Here is a 23,803-nt window from a genome sequence, read left to right on the forward strand (position 1 = left end):
AACGGAACGCATAGCTGATATAAAAACTTGGATCACTAGTAATTTCCTATTACTAAATTCAGAAAAAATAGAGATTCTAATTATGACCAAAAACCTCTGCACGAAATAACCTATAATACTGTCTAACACTTGATGGCTGCTCTGTTAAGTCTTCGTCGTCAGTTAGGAACTTTACGGCAACTCGTCAAAATAAAAGTTCGGTTTAACTTGTAACAGAAATATAGCCCTATTACTATTGTAGTACTATATACTACTACATTTTTCATGTCCAGGAATTGGTAATGGCCTTGGCTTTAAAAATCCTGAACAGAGCATCTTTCAAAAATAAGAGAATCACAATTCACAATAAAAGCAATATCGGAAAGATTTACAGTGGAATCCCAGCTGCATACTATAGAACGGTTGAGATAAAACCGCACCACTGAGAGAAACGTTCTGGGACATGCCTTGAGTGCTGCCATCTTCCATAATATATGAACCATGTCCTCACACCTCACTTTTCGTCAACTCAATTCTCCCTGCTTCTCAGCTTCTGACAGTTTGACTTCTTTACACAGGCAAGACGCCCTAAGGATTTGGTAGGGCGCACTATCAAAGGGGTCCAAAAATCTCAAATTTATGTACAAGCAGTTTAAATTTAGCTAACTTTAATTCTCAGGCCCACATCTGTTCCTGTCCCAACAATCTTTACAATACAAAAGCATCACAATGTGGAATACACATATAGAGCTTAGAGGATGATCACTGGGACGGTGGCAATGATCAAGTGCATGACACTGCTCAGAGAACTTCTATCAAAAAGTAGATTTGCAAGAGCAAACTTCTCTCTGCTAAGCTGTCAGAGTCTTTGACATCAGCACTCTCAGTTGCCCTAAATCTGAAGTAATCTGTACTTCTTCAAACAATGCCCTCCTGCAGTAATTTCCCGTGTAAAGATCTTGCTCTCTTTCTCCTCACCTACCTTTGTTTTCCCAATAGTACATCATCAATCACACACTGATGAAACCTTGTTTCGAATATAACACTATGGCTGCATTCCAAAACCTAGAGAGCTGCTTTGCTGTCAGACGCCAACACAGGAAGCTTCCGTTTGAGGCACTATGCTAAGTGAAATGGAACCTCATAAGTGAGTGATCTGAAGCAGCCAACAAAAGAAGGACATAGTGCTTTTCACATAGCAGCTCTGACTCCCAACTGAGTTCGCTGTTAGCATGTTGCTAAGCGAACACTGTGATACTCTAATTGTGCTTTTACACGATACAATTTTAGCTCTGATTTTTCACTCGACAGTAACTCGAGGACTGAATTCAGTATACACCTTATTAATAAAACATACTATGTATAGGCAAGCAGATGAACCCAGAATCTATGAACGCAACAAAGTCTCCCGTTTCCCACAAAAAAGAAATATCATAAAGAAAAAAAGCTTAATGTACATTTTAGAGTGTTGTGTTCATATGCATCATTAATAAGGTGTAAATTTAATTTGATCTAATAATATCACTCTCTTATATATTAGGGCATGTTAAGTGTTTTAGAATGTCCAGCTGTTTTTAGTGACTGAAATACTGTAGCAGGTGCATGAATTGTAAGAGCTGATAAAATGCCATTTGTTCACATAACTTTTTCTTCTTTTGAGAGGTGATCTAAATATCCATGGCTTAAAACAGATGGAAAATTGACAGGTCTGTGCTGCAGTTCTAAGGAGGTTTTGTCCTTCAGGTCTCTACGCCGTGACTGAAAACTATGAATACTTTTTGATACTGAATGCGTTATATTTAGAATTCTTGCTTGTTTTGCCATCTTGGATTGATTTTTTTTTTTTTTTTTTTTCCTTCACTGACCTTGTCACACTGATCCTGGTTTTGCCTTCTCTGCAAAGGATACATGTGATGCTAATTTAGAATTTGGCCAAAAGATGATTTCTCAGAACAGCCTTCACGCTCGGGGGGACTATGATGCTGCCAACATAGACAGCTCACTAGATTTTGAAACGGAGTCTGTATATAGCAATACTTACCAACACACTCTGGTTGCATTCCACTCCATGTTAAATTTTCTAAACACGTTCTCGTTGTTGAGCCAAGGATGTGATAGTTTTTCCGACATCTGAAGAAGATTTTACTTCCGACCTGAAAGAAGAGAGTTATTGAGACTGAAACCAAAGAAGCATAACCTGTAATTTACTCAACTAAAGGACAGGAAATGATTGAATGTCATTTGTCCTCACCTCAAATCCCTGAGCCTGGACTGGAATTCCATATGCTGGAGTTCCGGGATCCTTACATGCACTGTTGGTTGGATCTACAAATAGATGTTCACAACTTTTATAAGAGTTGATTAAAATTTATGGTAAAACTTTACAGTAAGGTTCCATTATTTAATGTTCGTTAGCACATTAACAATGAGCAATACATTTGTTACAGTATATATATCTTTGTTTAGGGGCCATTTACACGACACTGTTTTCAACTAAAAATTTAAACATTTTATGAGTTTTGGCCATTTTTAGATGCAAACTTTTAAAAAGGGGTTTCAATGTGCAAGTTTTTGAAAACAATACCATAATCGTGTAAACTACAAAAACACAAATTTGTGAAAATGGTGACATCATGCACATAGTGTTTCTTTACAAAGTGAGATCTCCAACTACTGGCCTGGTGTGAATGGGGGTCATTTTGACAGTGTTGTCTGTACACGAAAAACCAAGGAAAAAAGTTTCTGTTTTTAGTAAATCGTTGTCATGTAAACATACCCTCAGTCTTTATTAACGCTTGATTAAACTTTGTTAACATTATTTAATAATAATACAACTGCTCATTGTTAGGTCATGTTAGCTCAGGTCCATTAAATAATATTAACAGACACAACTTTTGAATTGAATAATGTATTAATAAATGTTGAAATAAACATGAACCAAGATTAATAAATGTATGTAAAGTATATTTTGTTGTTCATATTTATTAATTTGGTTAACTAATGTTGACAAATGGAACTTTATTGTAAAGTGTTACCAAATGTATTTATTATCGAATTATTATAATATAATAAATATATATATATAATATATATATATTTATTAAAAAGGAAAAACTGAAATAAGTACATTGTATACGTATTCAAACCCTTAACTCAGTACTTAGTTAAAGCACCTGTAAAATATTTTGGGGTATGATGTGGCAAGCTTTGCACATCTGCATTTGGCAATTTTCTGTCATTCTTCTCCTCAGATTCTCTCAAGCTCTGTCAGGTTGGATGGGGACCATTGGTGGACAGACATTTTCAGGTTTTACTAGAGATGTTCAATTGGGTTCAAGCCCAGGCTCTGGCTGGGCCACTCAAGGGCATTCACAGAGTTGTCCATAAGCCACTCTTGGCTGTCTTAGCTGTGTGCTTCGGGTCATTGTCCTATTGGAAGGTGAACCTTCTGCCCAGTCCGAGGTTCTGAATGCTCTGGACTAGGTTTTCATTAAGGCTAACTCTGTATTTTGCTGTGTTGAGCTTTCCTTCTACTCTGACGAGTCACCCAGTCCCTGCTTCTGAAAAACAGCCTCATAGCATGATACTGCCACCACCATACTTTACTTGGGATGGTATTGTGCAGGTGATGAGCAGTGCCTGGTTTCCTCCAGACATGATGCTAGGAACTGAGGTTCATCAGACCAGAGAATCGTTTCTCACAATCTGAGAGAGTCCTTTAGGTGCTTTTTTGCAAATTCCAAGTGGGTTTTCATGTGTCTTCACTGAGGAGAGGCTTGAGTCTGGCCACTCTGTCACAAAGCCCAGATCAGTGGAGTGTTGCAGTAATGTTTGTCTTTCAGTAAATTTCTCCCATCTTCATATATGATCATGGAGCTCAACCAGAGTGACCATCAGCTACTTGGACACCACTATAACCAAGGCCCTTCTCCATCAATTGCTTAGTTTGGCCAGGAGGCCAGCTCTAGGAAGACTCTTGATCGTTCCAAACTTCTTCCATTAAGGATTATGGAGTCTACATGCTTCTGTAAACTTTCAATACAGCAGAATTATTATTATTATTATTATTTTGTAGTCTTCTCCAGATCTGTGTCTTGACACAATCCTGTCTTTGAGCTCTACAGGCAGTTCTTATAAACCTCATGGCTTGGTTTTTGCTTTGATATGCATTTTCAGCTATTAGACCTTTTATTGAGAGGTGTATGCCTCTCAAAATCATACCCATTCAATTGAATTTGCACAGGTTAACTCAACTCGAAGTGTAGTAACATCCACAAGTGAAATTGGAATGCTCCTGAGATAAATTTCAAGTGTTGCAGAAAAGGGTACAAATACTTATGCAATGTAATTATTTCAGTTTTTTATTTTTAATAAATTTGCAAAGTTGTCACAAATCTTTTTTTTTTTTTTTTGCTTTGTCATCATGGTGTATGGTGTAGATTAACGTGAAAAAAAGAGTAAACTCTGATTGTTACACACACAGGGATGCACAGCAGCACACAAACATTTTTAAATATTAAAAATAAAATGATTCCTCTCTGAAGAAGCGTTCAGTCTTTCCGCTTGCAAATTCCGCCATGTAAATAGAGAATCCGCCTTGGTGCTGACTTTTTAAGGGAATGGGAGATTGCACGTTACCCCCAAAACACACCCATGACTCATAAAGAGACTAGGTACAACCCTTTTGGACGCCGACCATTTTTTCCGTCGTTAAGCTAGCAAAAGAGGATTCAGACATGCCCTAAGTGCACTTGAGCAATGCGCTTCAGACCATGCGCTTATATCGTTAAAATAGGGCCCATTGAGTCATTCATTCATTTGATTCTTTCAAACGGCTGATTCTTTCAGGAGTAAAGGAAATGGTTCTCTTTATGAATGGTCCATTAAATCATTAGGCTTGTAGAACATGAAGCTGCACAGACCGATTGGTGTATGACATCAAAGTACCGCAAGAGCGATTAGAGAGCAGACATCTCTGTATGCTTTCGAATCGCTCTCGTGTTACTTTGATGTCATACTCCGCTAGATGGTCTTAAAGCGACAGTTCTGCTTTGTCTTTATATTTTCATTGGCAAAATTGAGCAAAACAGACAATATTGTGTCTAAAATAACACAATAGGCCTATTAACTTCTTATTTATTGAACTGTTGTAAAAAATCAGTATCGCATTTGCACTTGTGCTATTCTGGACAGAAAAACAGCACTTGTGTGATATAGCTTAACTAGCCTATATCATATGATGTAAATGAGACAAAAACTCAAACAGGCTCATTTTTTGCCCCATATCTTGAATTTTAGGGACATTCTAACTACATTCTATAGGCTCCATCATGCAGTGAGTTGTTGCCCTGCTTAATAATCGTCATCAAACAACTGTATGAAATGTCAGATGACCTACATAGGTTTGGCGCAGGGCAAGTATGTTAAATGCGTTAAAAAATTTTCACGTGTTATTTTTCACCGTGATTAATTAATCTAATTAACACATTAAATCGACAGCCCTAGTATGAATATTTTCGCAAGCCATTGTATGTATTATGTGGCAAAGGGAATTCCATTGCGTTTTTTCCAAGGTACATAGTAGCTCACCAATGCAAGAAGGCTGCATTCCACTCCAAGAACCGTCCGCCTCACAAACTCTTCTGGAGGAGCCCACCAGCAGGAATGGAGGTCTGCAGTAGAATGACACCTCTGATTTGAAGGTGAACTGCTGTCCCTCTATGTAGCCCTCTGCAGGGGTGCCTGGATCTCCACACAACACAGCTATAAAGGACACAAGTCAAAAAGTTAGCCCACTAGCTCTCTCAGTATCATCAACATCTCAGTTCAGCTACTTTCACTGCAATTTTGTCATGAAAGGTGTTGGTGTGTTTGAATTATACAAATTTCAGCAGTCAAATCACATTTCAGTAGTCAAATAATAGTTATAATAGTGCTGTTTGCTTGTATTCCCATGTGCTTCACTTATTTTTGAGGCATTTAGAAGCTTTAGCATCACATTTGAGACCACCAGGATCAACAGATGGCAAACTGAAAGTGCTAGTAAATTACAACTAATATAGATACAAAGCAATCTTGTGGAAATAAGCAAAAAATGAACAAAACAATTGAAATATGACCTTGTATTAATGCATTTACTGCTGAAAGAAGTGAGTCTGGAGTCTGCATCTGAAGATTGACAGGGTTTCAGGGATTGACATTTAGGGAAGTTGAATCCATCAAATGCTTGGGTGAGTGGCCGAATGTTCCTAGGTATCAGCATGGATTAGATGCAGGAGGGTGCTTGACCAATGACTGCCTTGTACGCTAAGGCAAATGTTTGAACTTGATTATAGCAGGTATAGGAAACCAGTGGAGGAAATGTAGCTGAAGTGTGATATGACAGAACTCGAGAAGGCTGAATGTCAACTAGACATTCTAGACTAGACTAGCAATGTTCAGCATGAGCTGCATTGTGAGGTATATACTGTTGGGGAGGCCAGGAATAGCTGTCACCGTTTTTCCTGAAGCAAAAAGTAAGGCATAGTTTCACACTATAGACCATGCAAATTATAATATAATATAATATAATATAATATAATATAATATAATATAAGCCTGTGACCCCTGCTGGTGTGGTTTGTCTGTGCCATTCACGTTTTTGCATGATCAGCTGGTATAATGACATTGGTAGTACAATGTTTTGTAAACAATATAATGTAGCCCCTTTTCGTGTCCTCATAAACCAAATGGCAAAAGGTTTCTAAGAGAGTTATGTTTAAGAGATGGGTTTAAAAACCATTACGCCTATGGAGAGTCCCCGTAAACCACATATGCAAGTATGTGTGTACACTACGTTTATCCCTATAGTAAAACCTGAGATCACTTACATTGTACGGGCCAACCAGAGGAGTAATAAACATACTAAATGATATTTCTATGAAAATGTAAAAGTGTAAAAAGATTACTGTAAAGGGTTAGGTGTAGGGATAGGGTTAGGGGATAGAAAATATTGTTAGGTCAGTATAAAAACGATAGTCTATGGTAAGTCCCCATGAAGATACCAAAAATAACTTTTTTGGGAAGCCCACAGTGGTCGAAGTGCACAAGGAACATTATTTAAAAGTTTTCTGTTTCAGGTATGTACTGTATGTTCAGTGAGTTATACTGTTTATTGATACTTTTTATGGAAGACTTGCACTGAGCCGCAAACAGGTCTGGTTTAAACAAACACAGAAAACAATGTTTTCTCATTCTGAGAAATAAGCAGTCATATGTGTGAAGAAATATAATATAAAATACACATCTCATGCGAACAGTTCCTAGCCTCTGTTTTTATTTCAGCTCTATTAGATGAGGTGCTGTATTGTCAGTACAGTCATGGCTGAAGGGGTAGCACATAGGTACCATGCTTCAAGTTAGGCCTAACAATGCTCTTCAGCTGTGACTGTATTCACAATACCTTATTGCTTACTTTACATGAAATCAAATGTTCTAAATAATTAATTATTTAAATGGCAACATATAAACACATGACAGCTTGACATCCAGACATTAAAAAAAATCTACAGTAGTTCTTTCAGTTTAAATCCAACTTTAAATCTTATAATTAACACTTGTTTGAATATATATCATTGTGATTTTATCCAACAGCTATTACAAATATATTAAAAATTCAGTTTGGAGGATAAAATTCACAAAAATGCTTCTAATTCAGGATAGTTTTGAACGAGGAGTTTACAAAACCACTGCTTGAGAAAACAAACATTTGTGTATTTTGCCTCCAAACTTTTAGTTACTGTGATATAGTCCTCATGACATCTTTCTTGTGAGACAACTAGACAACTAGCCCTGTTCTCCTCTATATAATAGTGCTTCTTGGAGTGGGTACTTATGGTATGGGTTCTTTTTTATGGCACATTTAACAAGGATTTTTTTGTTATAACAGCTGACATTGTGTCAAAGGCTTACAATAAAAGCCAGAAGGATTTAACAGCAGATTCTGTGCATGCACCTCGTACCTTTCACATTGCATGCTGGAAAGCCAGGCTACTTGAGGGATCCATTTGTGATGTGTTGACACTTGTATTGAAAATGTCAAAACAGGTTTTATGATGTGCTGTAGCTGCGTTTCACACAATTTCAGTCAAGCCACGAACCTTCCATCATAGCGACACAATACTCCAAACACAACAAATGTAGCCGCAGAAAATATCAACTTGTGGCCCATATATGGATTTAGAGCTGGGCAGTATGATGGTATATATGATGTGATGGCAGAAATTTGTCAAGATTTTGCTACATCATTTATTCTGCAGAAGTTGCATTTGCATGGGTATCAGTTGTTATCAGGGCGACAGGTCAGAGCGACAAAGAAATCACAAATTTCTAATGGACAAAAAGAAATGCAGAAAGCAGTGTGAAGTATGTCAGCACAAAACGGACTGTACTTATATCACAGCCTCATTTTCATTAGTAATTTAATATGCTGTCCACTGAAGCAAAACATATTGTTTACATCCACTTTTCATGGATGTGCTAATGGGGTTTAATTCTGTTTTGTGTTAATGGAACAGAGCAGTACTTACGCAGACACTGAGGGATTTCACCACGCCATGTGCCGTTCCCTTCACATGTGGCTATTCCAGGAGAGGACAACTGGTATCCTTCAAAGCAGCTGTAGGTAACACTAGAACCCCACTGCAGGTCTGAGCCCTCCACTCGCCCATAACGGATAGCTGGAGGCTGGCCGCACATGATGACTGAAAAACATCACCACAACCAAGTTGGACAGAAGGCAATATTTAAGAACTGGATCAATTTATTTTCATGAGATGGAATTAGAATTGGCCATAGCACAATGGATGGAATTACAGAAATGTTGTATTTGACTGCATAGCAATTTAACCCTCTGGTGTTCAATGTTTTTAATGTTTTTATTTAATATTTTGTATTTTTAGTGGATTTTATGGTATCAAATTACATTTTTACAGTATTTTTTAATCCATTTATTTTCTGTTAACCACTTTTTGAGCATAGAACTGAAATCCATAGTGCGCACGAACTCTTTCCGCGCTTAAGGCCAAAGGAGTATAGGCTACTTTGAAAGGCTCGCGCGCTCAACTGTGCACGAGATGGAGCGGGACGCGGAAAATGAAGTAAGGACTATACCTGCACCTTAAGACAACTTTTATTTTCTCTCACACACAGCACAGAAAAACAACTTTCTAATAAAGCGACCAAACTGCCTGTCAAGTGATATACGAAACTGACAATGATTTTTATCTTTTTTAAACTGAAATGAAAGGCAATGTGGATAAACATTCTGGGACGATGTACAGAACACCACACAAAGATATAGAAGAAAGAAATTAATAAAAACATTTAGATCAGTAGGCTAAACCTTTAAAATACATATAAATAACTGCAGAAAGGCCACACTGCAGATAGATATGCATTTCACATGTCGGCAAATCAAATTAAATCGGCTAAATTGCCTGTGCAAGCAAGCTTTAACTCTACAGCGCAACATCGATGCACCAAAAAACAATCAAAAATTAATTTACAGAACTGAATTGGAACAGAATATACCGTTCTAATAAATAAAAATAATTTAAAAAATGAAATAGTCATAATAAAGTCACAAGTGCAAAATGCCTGAAGTGCAGGGGAACATATATTCAAAACACAAGCCACAAATAGTTAAATTAGATAACTCAGAGTGATCAATAAATAAATTAAAATTAAAGAAATGATTAAAATAATGAAAGTATTGCCAGAATTGTCAACTTTGTCTTTTAACTGCAGAGACAATAAACGCTAAACTGGAGTGGCAGTCTTTTTAGCTAAACATTCACAGCATCCAAAAATCAAATTAGAACCAGCTGAAATGTTTTGAAATCACTTGTATCCTACCTGACTGAGAGAAAAAAATCCAGTCTTTCACCCAATCTGTCCGTGTCCGTTTGAGTCTTTTCAAATAACGCTCTAGTCAGCTAACATTAGTCAGCTCGTTAACATTGGCCAGCAGAAGCGCGCCGCAGTGTTTGTCGTTGTTGAGTGGTAGGACATGAGCTGTTGGCACAACTAGCATCTTGCGTTTTTTGGATCATCTTTTACCATTTCAAAGTGCATCCAATTCTACACTTTAGATTTTCTTATCACAGACATTGTTAAAGATTTAATCCCTGCCGCCAAGATGCTCCTCTGTCGGTCACGGATCATGGAAGTGAAACTTAAATCTGACACAGGGGTGGTTGGATTTATTCACGCACATTAAAAATATTTATTAAAAGCTTCTTTCTTTTCACATTTTTATTTACAGCATTATCATAATAGGCTGTATATTAACCTATTGGGAGACGGTACGTCTATGTAAAATCAGATATTGTGCACCCCCATATCTCGTTTCATAACACCTCTGTGAAGATTCGACTGTGAGATTGGTAGTTGAATCAGGCTCCTCCTATCGAAGCATCGAATCTTCGACTATTTAGGGTCATCCCTAAAACTTACATCAAAATTTTTCACAAATTTTCCACCATGATCCGTTAAATTTAATATATATAATTAAATACAGGGAAGTTGATGCGTAACATGAGCTTATTCTGTCAACAACAAAATTTACAACAAATTGTATATAGATGCATTAAAGGGAACATTTTAGGTGCTGTAGCTGCTGTAGCATTTTTTTTTTTTACCCTTTTGCCTTAATTAATGGTCTTTAGGTGTGACGAATGAATTTTTAAAAGTTCCATGTAGTCTCTATATTAATGAAGTCATAAAGCTGCATGCATAATCATTATAAAAGACTTTTCTCAAATTATTTCACAACTATCCATATATAAATTAAATACAAACCTCTATAAGGTTTAATAATCAATATAAACTAATATTTCCGCAAATACCACATGTAGCATTAAAACCTACACTTACAGCAGTGTATTTAAATTTCACTGTCCTACATTCAAATTGAAATTCCACATTCTGTTTGCTACCTCAGTTCAAACGAAGGGATGGAACTGGAAGGCATTTTAAAGGCATTCTGAACAGCCGACAGCCCTGATTTCATCACCATCATTATTATTGACTGAAGATGTGTCCAAACCCAACACCTCCTTCTATCACTTGTTCAGACTAGGCAAAGTGAGATCTAAAAGCACTGTATGCTAACAAGGGGCTTAGAGTTATTTATTTTCTTTCCTTGATCATTACGTTCCGTTTGCTAACGGGAGGAAGTGTATTGCTAACAGGAGGAAATAATGATTAAATGGGATTACGCACTAAAATCACTCTGAATTTCAAGCATGCATCACATTTCTTCCTGTTTCCGAAAACAAATAGCTGATATTTTCTAGAAATGATCGTGAGGAGGCTGAGCTGTCTTCATTGCACCACTCACTAATTTCATTCTGACATCTGATAACATAGATCCTACACATTTCATGGCAACATCTCCTTGGAGTTCGTAAGTGAATAATCTCACTTGCCAGGCAAGTAAAAAAAAACAAAGATCAAAAACATCTGAAAGGCTTTTGATGTTGGGATGCTAAGAACTCCACAGTATTAGTATATCTTTTAAAAGCTCTCATGATGCTGTTTGCAGAGTGACAGGGAATGTTGCCCTCTCTGCCGGCAAAGAAAGAACTGTGGAAAAAATACTTCCTGTACATTTAGGAGTTGAACTTACCTTTGCAGCTTGGTTTGGTCTGATTCCAAGTGCCATCTTTGCTGCAGCGTAGAGTAGATGAACCAGGGGGCTCCATCACGTACCCAGGGTTACAGCGGTAGTGAACGGTTTTGTTAAATATGAACTCTTTTCCAATGTAAATTCCGTTGGCAATTGGACCAGGATCCCCACAGCTGATAACTACAAAGGGAGAGAATCAGCTAGACTCAAACATTCTAGAACATTCTTTAATAATTTATAAGGCTTGCACTTGAAAATAAAATTTAATTAAATAAAATAAGTGATTTCTAGGCAATTAAATCAAATTTATAGTGCATTCAGAAAGTATTGTAACACCTTCATTTTTTTCTACATTTTGTTTTGTTGCAACCTTTTGCTAAATTGCTTTAAAATGTTTACATTTTACACTCCATACCACTTAATATGCATTTTCAGCTGTTATTATCATCTTTTTTTTTTTTTTTGGTCAGAATGCTTTCTGAATGCACTGTATATTCAAAGTATTCCATGACTTTTGGGTAAAATTTGTGTGCACATTATCTTAATTTTTCACCTTTTTGTAATTTCAAATTGGGGACCAAAAGTCTACATGTGAAAATGCTTACAATTTGCATGTTTGTAATTTATTTAATGTTTTTTTTTTTTTTTATTATTTTAAATGTATGTTTCATACAATATGAATATCATTAATATGAAATGTCAGAATGTCTTAGTATTGGTTTTTCCACCTTTTGCTTTAATGACAGCAGTCCTCGAGCTCCACAAGTTTGTAAAAAAACCTGATAATCATGTAAATCCACTGTACATTTCACAAAAAGGAATTAACATATCATAAATTTGATTAGTGAGAATAGTTCAGAATCTTGAGGATATTGTCTTGTGTTCGTTTTGAAAAAAAAGTTTGAAACTTTTTTTTTTTTTTTTTTTTGACTTTATCTAGGCTTAAACTGTTCTGTAAAACCTAGATTTTCAATATGGTATCACAATTTGGGACCCAACTGTATATTTTCTCGCTACAGGCTATTACACAAAACTTATATCATGCAGTTAAAAGTGCTAAACTTGGTGAAAGATGAAGATTCCTTATGTTGTCCCCTCCCCCCCTTCCTTTTTTTAACTTAAGAAGTGAAACTTTAGTTGACAAGTTCAATCTTTGTTAATAGTGGTGGATCTAGTAGTGGTGCAGCTAGTAAAGCTCACAGGGTACATTGCATAAGCAATACGTATAATTACAAAATTAGGGTAAAACATTTTGCTGTGATCAAAGAGAGTAAAGGTTGCTGTTCTGACCGATGCAATCTGGTGCTGAGCCGGTCCAGGTGCCATTGGTGGTGCAATGGCGAGTAGTGAGGCCAGAGGTCTTGTAGCCCTCCCAGCAGGCATACGTCACAGAGTTGGAAAACAGCATTCCGTCGCTGAAGACGATCTTGGCGTAGGCTGGCGTTCCAGGGTTTCCACAGGATACAGCTGGGAAGGCAATCAAAGACCAAAGAATTTAAAGAGAGAACTCCAAAACGTTAGGAGTAAAAAGACTGCAGCCCGGCGGGACTGAAAACGGCAGTCAAGAGAGAAGTGCTTCTGTGAAACATATCTAAGGGCTAGCACCACAAGCAAAACACTTCAAATTACACCACAAGCACCGTGTTTTACAGCCTGCAGTGTTGTTGGCAAGGTAGATGAAATTCCAGTTCCAATTAGTTTGAGCTTTTGACGAGGTGTTTTTTTTTTGTTTTTTTGCTTGTACTTTGAAGTGGCATTTTCAGATAAGGGCAGTAAAGATGATACGCTCCAATGTGGTTAATTAGAGTTTGGATTCTAATAGCACAGAGATGCGTGACAACCTTAAATTGGTCGGGTGTCCATACAACAGTTTTCACCAGTGCTTTTCTAAATTATGACGACTTGCGTGCAACAGCCAATAAATTATTAATTTTCATTGGTATTGTGGAAACAAGGAACAAGAAATTAAGAGTGTTTCTATGCATCAAGGACATTTTCTAGTGTAAGAATTTCAATAGCATTTTGTGAATAAATAAATAGGAAACCGGTGTTTGTTAAGTTGCATTGATCATTATGATACTGATTACTTTATTTTGCAGCATAGAATGTTGTTGGCATGGTTTAATAATAAATTATTAAATTATTATTATTATTATTATTATTATTATTATTTTTAAAGCAGCAAATAGTTGCTAATAGCATGCTTACATTGGTCAGTCAGTTAATGACTGACACCTGTCTAGTCTGGACATGTCAAAAGCAAATAGAACCCATTATAATCACTGATGCTGTCTACGCTGGATACAGTGTACAGATGCCCGCTGAATTTAGGACATAGTCCATTGTGTTTGAGCTACTCCTGACAAGAGGACAAATGGAAGAGTAAAGGAATGTTCACACTAATGTGTCCTGTTTAAACGGTTCGTTTGCATCTCTGTACAGACTTCAGAAGGACCCCAGCGTCAAGAACAAGTGTCGTCCTGGATGGTGTCAGAAAATTACGAGGCATAGTCAAATGGAGAGTTTGCAAAGAAACTGCCCAGTAAAATCATCAGATCATTTCAGACAGAGGATCAGAATGTGAACATATGAAAAAAAAAAAAAATAAATCCCAGATCCTAAGATCAACTGGCTGTTGGTTCAGTTACAGTTAAGAAATCATTATGATACTAAAACTTATAATTACCCTTCCTAGTGTTATTTTAATCAGCAGAACTGTTGTTGAAATAGTTGGAGACATACAAGACTCACTTAATCTTTATTATCATCAAAGTTTGTAGCTGTAATTTGGCCCTTATATCCTCTTAGATTAAACAGTATACAACTTAAGTAAATAGAGAAAAACTGGACCAATTAAGAGTTAATGAGATCCCAGAGGAGGGCTGCTGTAAACAGATATATTTTCAAACTTTAAGTCATTATTTGTGTTTCATTACTGTTTGTCATTATTTGGCAAGACTCTTGTGTTTCATGTCCAGTATCTAGAAAGTACTGTCTGTAATCCCCACAACTGTACTAAAGTCTGTTGAATTGCCCCCCACAGCGTTCAATCTCAGCTAGGCTATGTGCTAAAGCCCTTATTCAATTATGAATGTGCCCTAAATAATGTATCTAATCGATCTCTTTTACGCAATCCTGTCTTACTGTCTGCAGCAGAAAACAAACAAATAAATTAGTGATAAAACACACTGAGTAGCTACTGGGCACATCGTTATTGTCCTTTAAAAATGTGGTATAAATACTTCCTAGAGTGTTTCCAAATTCCAGCTTCCAGGAGGTTTATTTGCTTATCTGAGAATAACAAAATTACAAAATGAGATATACAATGGAGCTCTGCAATGAAATTGGTAAAATGTTAAAAATTTTTTAGGTGCGGGTTAATCAGAACATTAAATTACTTAATTTTGAATTAACTATTTATCTAAACTAAATATAAATTATACAAACACTAATGTAAGTATAAACAATTTCTAACAGAAGCCGCGTTTCCATTACAGATTTATGCAAAACGCTTGCGATATTTTCTAAATGTCGATAAAAAACTATTGCAACATGACGGTGTTTCAATTAACCGATGTTATGCGACTAAAACTCTCGTGATGAGTCATTTTCCTCTCGCGATAAGTCATTTTCCAAAAGATAGTTCTATCTGAGAGCTTTATTTTGAGTGTAATATTTGCCACGGCTTCTAGAAGCCCTTCTCCCTCATATATGCTATCCTGGGTGCTTCTCAATACTCCAGTGGATGCTTCCTCATTTCTTCGCTCCTCCATCCTCCAGCCTGTGACCTGGAAAACGATCAAAGAAAATCTCGAAGGCCATTTTAATTCTATAAATGCCATTTCAATTCTATAAATGCACCACAAAGAGGTGAGGAACGAGGCGTGAGGAAGCTTCCTGAGGAGCTTTGAGTGAGGATGCACAGGTGCATAGACATCTAATACTATTAGTTTCTATTATGTTAATTATTAATTGTTAATAGATTAATACTATTAGTATTACATGTCAAACTTTAAGGGCTCCCAGATCCCTTGAGGGGATTCAGAGCGTCATCAGCTGCGCTCGAGCCTCGAGGGATCTGGGAACCCTTAAAGTTTGACATTTAATACTAATAGACCAAGAATATTCCAATATACAAATAGATTTCCTCCAATTACCCTGTCCTTGTTTTCTTTTCTTGCATCCTCCTTATACATAAATAAGAAAAGCACCCCTCTCTCGTCTTCTGTACAAACATCCACGCAATCTTTAAAGAATGATGATATGACTGTACATCAGGTGACCTGTAAATGCGAAAAAACTGTTTCCATTGCAGTTTTGCGAAATATTCCTTTTTCGAATTGCCTGAAAAACCACCTCATTTCGGTTCCGAAAACAGTTCTGGTGTGATGGGTGAGCGAAGTGCGGGGAGCGTATCCTTTAATAGAGACGTCTCACCTCATAAACATTATAGCAATGAATGCACTGAAAAGCCCTCGCGCTACTCATATACGTCAGATATTAGAGAGAGAGAGAGAGAGAGAGAGAGAGAGAGGTACACAAAGCTGCACAATTATTCATTAAAAGATCATGTTCTCGATTTCATCACCCATGATCTAATTCCTAAATGACAACGATTCGCCAGCATAAAATAAACCTTTGACAAAAATAAAATCGCGATATTCAAATCTGCGTTCGTGCTGCTGCTAATCTAGAGAGAGCAGTTGTCATGTTTAGATATAAACAGCTTCATAGACTTTTCAAACACACAGTATCATTATTTCTGTTACAAATATTCCAATTATCACAGAAGTGTACAAAAGTTTAATATTCAGATAGAAACGCTGATGTTACCAATCAAAATAGAATAAATCACCTTCTGTAAGTAACTGGAATAACGACTGTATCGATTGCATTGTTACGCCACTAGGTGGTAACAAATTACTGTTAAAAATGTATCTATCACTGAATCATTCTTTCAGAAACAAGTGAAGTCTTTATGAATCCAACTTACAGCAATAAGGTTAATTTGTTATGAACTAACCATGAGTAATACATTTGTTAATCTTTGTTAACGTTAGTTAACAAAAATACAGCTGTTCATTGTTTGTTCATGTTACTTCACAGTGCATTAACTAATGTTAACAAATACAACTCTTGATTTTAATAATGTATTAGTAAATGTTGAAATTAACATTAACAAAGATTAATAAATGCTGTAAAAATACAGTTCAACATATGTTCATGTTAATGTAGTTAACTGATGTTCACTAATTAACCTTATTGTAAAGTGTTAGCGAATTTGTTGAGATTAGCAGTCTGTTAAATTCCTTTTACAAGAATAATAAACACAAAAAGGACTGTTTGAGTTGAGTATTGTGCATTTTTTTTTCTTACAACTATTTTTTTTTTGGTTGTTTAATTATTTCAATTGAACCGGAATCAGAACCGGAATCGTTAGGCAGAACCGGAATCGGAACCAGAACATTTCTTACGATTCCCAACCCTAAGTGTCAGACAAGACTAGGTGATATTTAAATTATCGCACACGCATAAAGGAACTGCAAAATTTTAGGAAAACTACACAGAATAAGAATATGTACAATGTTCAAATTTTTTTTTTTTTATAAGTGTTCAAATACATTTTGGGGCAAGTACAAACTCTGAGGATTAGCATCAATAGAGCTACTAAATTTGTTTCAGTTATATTTTGTTGCGGATCAAACTTTTTTAAATGATTATTATTATTAGTTTACCTGGGTTTAAAATACACAAAACAGTAATGAAAAAGGTCACCATAGGCTATATTGCATTTATGTATGCTTGGGTTTCAGTCATTATATTTATCAGTCCAAGCTATATTAAGGGTTACACACAGGTATTTAACGTATCAGTTATCATACTGGAAAAAGACTGAATCTTGTAAATTGAATTATTCACACTAGCGATAACTGCTATCTACAAGTTTCATTTATTATTTCAGTGGATTGTCTAGGAACTGCAAAGAATAAACTACTTTTATTTTAAATCCCCCATCTATTTTCTTTTAATAAGGAAACCAATTGAACTTTTTCAACAACATTGAAAAAGAGAAAAGAAAAGAAACTTTGCTTAGACTCTGAATCATGTCAAAACGTCCAGTGTTTCCATTTACCAGTTAGCTAGAGTGGTCTATTCACAAATCCTTATTAGAGCGATGTATCATTATGCACCATGCTAATGACAGGGCCTTTTGTGCAGCTCCACTAACCAGAGTCATTGAGTTAACTGGCAATTACAGATTTTAGGCCAGTTAGCATCAAAAGATCAATTTTACACTAATTACAGTGTACAATTCAGGAAAAGAGTGAGCAGAGCAGGTTAAGAGAGGTTCAGAAACAAAGAGAACACGTTGTAATTTAAGCCTGCTTTAAGCCTGCTTTTTTATTTAAACCTTTTTAAAGGCACAAAGTAAAAATCCCTAGTCTCTCAAGCATACATTTTTCTCATTAGGACATTGCTTGCACTGGATCACAGTTCGCTCGGAGGAACGTTCGCCTTTCTGATCATATTAAGCTCAAGTGCAAAGCGAAATACTGGTGAACTTGTGTGTTTCTCTACAGGTATATGTGACCCTCACCTTCACACACGGGCTGGGTACCGCTCCAGGACCCATTCTGCAGACAGGTGCGCTCGGACGATCCGATCAGCATGTAGCCTGCTTCACACGTGAACCTTAGGAGGCTTTTATGCCTGAACTCTTCCCCAAGACGAGAACCATGAGGAGGAATTCCTGGATCGCCACAGAATCCCGGATTATCACCTGAAATTTAGACAAAGCCAAGACTCTCATTGACTACACACTTTCACACCAGCCTTAGTTTCCGAAATGGTCTTCCATTCATTTTCTCCACAGGGATTTCAAAAAGTCATGAAGCAAACTAACCAACTGAGGGGAAAAAAATATTGTATTATCATTTGAAATCAACTTACTTTAAAATCATTCAAGAGTCAAGCCATGAAGTATTGCAAATGACATAATCAAATCAAAATGATGGCAGAATGTAATGATATTGACTTATGTTATAGCAATTATATATAAAGTGTATTGCAAAATATACAGATATATAATTGTTGGAAAGTGTAGGGAGACTGACTTGAAAACATAATTTGCAATATGCTTTGGTAGCTACAAATCAATCTCATGAGATTGCTAAAATTTCGCAGAAATCAATGGACAAAATGAATCTCTAAGGACAAAATGAATGTGTGTACTTCTGGAACCACGCTTATATGCTCTAGTCCAGGGCAGTCTGGTTTACGTTATTATTTTATAAAAGCATCACATAAACATATAATGTAAGAGAGCTGCATGATGTGCATATCATCTGGACTTTGAAGAAACAAGAACTTTGTCAGCTCTGATGTCAACAGCAGTTACTGTTTAAACTTTAACATCTCTCTGGGCTCAGACAGATACTTAAGTCTGAAGTAAGCTGAGCTGCTGAGACAGGGGCTTAAAGATCAGCTGGCTGGCTGGTCTGCAGTCTCTCGCCCTGAGGCTCTGCCACCTGCTGATGTGTGTACCTGAGCAGTAGGGCGGCGAGCCGCTCCACCGACCATCCTCGAGACACTGCCGCGTGGCATTCCCCACCAAAGTTCGGCCCTGGCTGCAGGAGTAATGGACCACGGCTCTGTTGGTGAACTTCTGGCCCGACATGAGAGCAAACGGTGGTGTGCCGGGATCACCACAGGATATTGCTATGGGGGGCAGCAGGAAGAGAATGGAATATTTCAGATAAATATATATATATATATATATATATATATATATATGTGTGTGTTTCAGTTAAATATATATGCAGTGTTTCAGTTTTTACAATTATCATAGAAACAGCAGGCATAAGCTACACTGTTGTCACATGACCTAACCTTTGTTGCCTGTTTAATTCTGCAAGTGGCTTCCAGATTGCACCTCGGAAATTAATAACATTGATTTGCATTTTTATTCTTTTTTGGTTTAAAAATGACATTTGGCAGTCTGATCAAATGGTCAAGAAGCAGGTGTTAAAAATAGCAGCTGATATTAGCTCTGGTTCATCCACCATACTGGAAAATAACAGTCAGGTCAACCACATTGCATTGTAGGATAGAGTATTCCATGCAGTGCAGTAATCTGTGCTGTACACTGTTAAATTTGGCAAATTTAGTCAGATGTCTAGGTGTTCCATGCATACAGTACACCGTATACAAACTACTGAATATACTGCAGAAAGAGTAAATTCAGTAGGGTATTATACTATTCCAAACAGATTCATAAGAGGCGATAACATAGGCCGTATGCTTGCGTTCTAAAAGCTAGATGGAGAACAACAAAATGGAACATAACGTAGGAGTCGTGAGATGTGTTTTTAAAAGTTGAACTATTTTTAACTCGACACATTTAAAATACAATGTGTCAAGATAAAAATACACTTAAAAATACAATGCTCACAGCATTTGATGCTGAAAAAACAGAAGTGCGAGACAATGGCAATAGATGTCCGTCTGCATTTGTACATTGACCAACTATTTAGAGAACATTTTTGACAGTGCAGTAATTGTCTTGTTCACAAAAGTCATGTCTTTGTTACAAAAGTGGTCCTTTATGGCTGTAGTAGAGCTTTTAAGTGGATGAATTTAGAGATGCAACTTCTCAGAGATGACTTTAGTGTGCTGACAGTTGAACACTTATTATTACTTTTAGCATTGTAAAGAACAGCACACTGTCAGCCTCTCTGAAAAAAAGGTTACATCTCTAAATTTATTCCCTTTAGTGCACAAGCGTTTAAAATATTAAAAATAAAAATAAAAAACAAATTCTTAATCTTTTTCTTTTCAGTAAAAAATATCTAAATATCTAAGTAAATTGTGTATAAAACATTTGTAGAGAACATATCTCAGCTTTATCGTTATTACACTGGCAAACCTCAATATCTTGTATAATTTTGCTTCTTGAGCTTGTTTTCAGGATGTTGAATATTACTGGAAACAAACAAAATTCTAATTTATTCCATTTTCAAGACTGTAACCTTCTCTAAACGAGTGTGTCTTGGACAAAATACCAGACTATCACTCACAAAGGCACTTAGGAAGTGATCTGTCCCAGAAGCCATTTGACCGACAGGTGAGGACGGAGGAGCCAAGCAGATAGAAGCCCCTCTTGCAGTGATACATCACGGTGTTTCTGTAGTTGAAGCTCTCTGGGTAGCGCTGTTGAGAGTGACGAATGGCATTCTCCACAAAGCCCGGATCAGAGCAGTTTACCACTGCAAGATAAAAACAGCCAGATGCTTAATGTCTGACAGGGAAGCAAGAGTGAGGAAAGACAGAAGAAATCAATGGAGGAGGCTGAACAGTAGGATCGCTGGTGCAGCCTCTGGAGCAATTTCAATCAACTACAAACCGCAAACCACACTTTCTTTTTGAAGATATGGATTATAAGAGCGTGAATTGTGCTCCTTCAGAACTTTCTTTGCCTTTTATCTGTGCACTTCCTCAACAGTCAAGGGTCTTTTGTTTTTCCCATGCATACTTGGAGTGCATTGTGAGTGCATTCTGATCTGAAGCTGACATATCTGTTCACGCAGTCAACGTTATTTTACACATGAAGCTGATTCTTTCTAGACTGTCTTGACAGATTTTGACAGATGTGGTCATATTACATTTTTCTGTACTCGAACCGGGTACATGCTGTTCTTGGCTGGCAGGCTGTGTTGGCCATGCAGTTACAAATTCAGTCACTGCCCTTCGCAATTTAAAAAGAAAAAAAAAGACGGAAGTTGAGGCCATGTCCAGGGGAAACAAACCAGACTGCCTTGCCTCGGTGGCAGCTGTCAATGTCTCGGCACTCAATTAAGCCCCCTGGGAGAGAAAAAGTGGGCGGACAAGCAGCTAAAAAGTTGATAATTGGCACCTGTTTTTGGTGTGTTGTTTTACTTTTGAGAAATCATGATTTGATCTGGGCACCTCTTGAAAAAAAAAGTCTTATCAGACGGATACAACTCAGTATAAGAATAAGGCTTATAATTGTCACATGGTTGACAGCTGGAAAACAATAAAAATTGCTTGTGACAATTCTGTTTTTTTTTTTTTATTGTTTGTGACACTTTTTTTTTTTTTTTTTACGATCGTACATTATGATAATTCTGTTTTTTAAATAATTCTACCTTTTAAATTCCATATGCCAATGCTACTTTTCTCATGTGTGTCAATTCCTTTTGCAATTCTATATTAAAAGTGTAGGTATTAAGAGTTCTAGTAATTGTAGTAAGAGTTGTGTAATTGTATATTACAGTTCTACCTTTTTTACCATTGTGGTTATACTTTATTTTGATGATCCCCTTTAGACATTCTTTCTAACTATAAGTAACGTTGCACCTAAATGTCAACTAACTCTCAGTAGTGTATTGGGCGGTGTTTACACTAGTGATTTTTCGTTTTAAAATGCAATAACTTTTTCTACGGTTATACCTGTCATTTACACTACTCCAGCGTTTTCGACCCTTGAAAACGGAGACTTTCGAAAACGCTGCAGACTCCATTTTAGTCTGAAAACTCCGGAGTTGTATTTCAGTGTAAATGGACCAAAATGGAGACTTTTGAAAACAAAGGCATGGCTGCCCACATTACGCTACTGGAACATGACAATAACTGACCAGGGCTGCGTTTCCCAAAAGCATCGTAAGCCTAAGTTGATCGTAGAGACCGTTGGTGGCTATTGTTCTACGATCAACTTAGGCTTACAATGCTTTTGGGAAACGCAGCCCAGAGCAGTCTCTCTCAATGGCTCTGTAACATACCAGCCTCGACGACTGTGTAAATAATAACATGGAGACAGAACTGCATGCTTTGCTGACTTTGTGGTCCTTTTTGCAGCCATTGTGCAGTTAAACTCTGCATTTTATAATACTGCAGTTGCCTACATTCGCAAGATGCACTTGTACACTTGTACGCGCATGCCCAGTGTGCATGAACGGTCATGTGACATGCGTTTTCAGTCGTGTAATGTGGACGGAGATAGTTTCTGAAACACAGTGGAAATGGCAGTATAGACAAGGATCGTTTTCATTTTAACACCGTTTTAAAACTAAAATGCACTAGTGTAAACAGGGCCTTAGTTGAGTATTAGTAGAATTAGGGGTTAGGGTTAGTAGAATAAGTTGACATGTACTTGCAAAGTCAGTAGAATGTCTGTTGAGGGACCATCACAATAAAGTGTTAGCAGATATTAAGCAGACAGTCTACTAATACTCTACTGAGAGTTAATTGACATGTAGGTCCAGTGTTACTTATAATTAACAGAATGTCTAAAGTGGACCATAAAAATAAAGTATAACCACAATTGTATATTAGAATTTTACCTTTTTCGGTTGTATATGACAATACTACACTACCTGTTTCCAGGGCTGGGGAAGCTACTCTGAAACTGCAGCTTCACAAGCTACTAGGCTACTCGTATGTTAAAGTAGTTAAGTTACATTCAAGCTACCCTTGTGAAAAAGAAGTTAGCTACATTACAAGTTACTATCAAAAAGTAGCTAGCTATATTGAAGCTACCTTTTTTTTTTTTTTTTTTTTACAATGACATTGATACAAATAGGCCTAACTGAATAATTGTTAATGTTATAAGTAAAATATTTGAGGTTTAAAACAACATAATGCAATACAATTATGATTTTATGATTTTAAAGAGTAGGGTGAATTCAGGTTGACTGGGACACACCCCAGTCATTTCAATGGCAAAAACTATTACAAGCATTTGATTTTGTAAACTCAAATATAGTCTATATCTCAAACTGGCAGTCAAAGTGCAAAACTGCTACAAAATGTAACATCAGTGCACGAACAAAAAGTATGCAACTTAAATTAAATGCAAGATTAGTCAAAAATGCAGGTTAAACTCACAGCACATGCAGTGATGGAGCGCACAGCATTTACTTTGAACAGAACCGCTCTGAGACGCCAATCATAAGCTGCTCGCGTGAACTCAGAGCGCTTCATTCTGAATCCTGCTGCAACCAGCCTTTGTCATATGATAGTGCTACATTACGATTTTCTTTTCTTTTCGATTAGTGATCTTTTAGGTTCATTACAAAACTGTGAGGGGACAGATTAAACCATGGCGGGTCATCTTTGTAATTAAATCAGAAATAGACA

General features: G+C 36.8%; 1 protein-coding gene across 4 annotated transcripts in view; it reads right to left on the reverse strand.

The window, feature by feature from the left end:
- The window catches only part of LOC127524842 (CUB and sushi domain-containing protein 1-like), a 632,721-nt gene that overhangs the window by 12,829 nt on the left and 596,089 nt on the right, over nt 1–23,803 (reverse strand). For all 4 annotated transcript variants that reach the window (XM_051916817.1, XM_051916816.1, XM_051916815.1 and 1 more), the window contains 9 exons: nt 20,725–20,913; nt 19,193–19,366; nt 18,246–18,428; nt 12,938–13,114; nt 11,648–11,827; nt 8,547–8,720; nt 5,569–5,742; nt 2,231–2,304; nt 2,021–2,132 (listed from right to left, as the gene is read on the reverse strand). In XM_051916817.1, the coding sequence (XP_051772777.1) occupies nt 2,021–2,132; nt 2,231–2,304; nt 5,569–5,742; nt 8,547–8,720; nt 11,648–11,827; nt 12,938–13,114; nt 18,246–18,428; nt 19,193–19,366; nt 20,725–20,913 (1,437 nt within the window). The remainder of the gene's footprint in view (nt 1–2,020; nt 2,133–2,230; nt 2,305–5,568; nt 5,743–8,546; nt 8,721–11,647; nt 11,828–12,937; nt 13,115–18,245; nt 18,429–19,192; nt 19,367–20,724; nt 20,914–23,803) is intronic.

This window comes from Ctenopharyngodon idella, chromosome 13 (genome assembly GCF_019924925.1).
Source record: "Ctenopharyngodon idella isolate HZGC_01 chromosome 13, HZGC01, whole genome shotgun sequence".
Taxonomy (NCBI): Eukaryota; Metazoa; Chordata; class Actinopteri; order Cypriniformes; family Xenocyprididae; genus Ctenopharyngodon; species Ctenopharyngodon idella.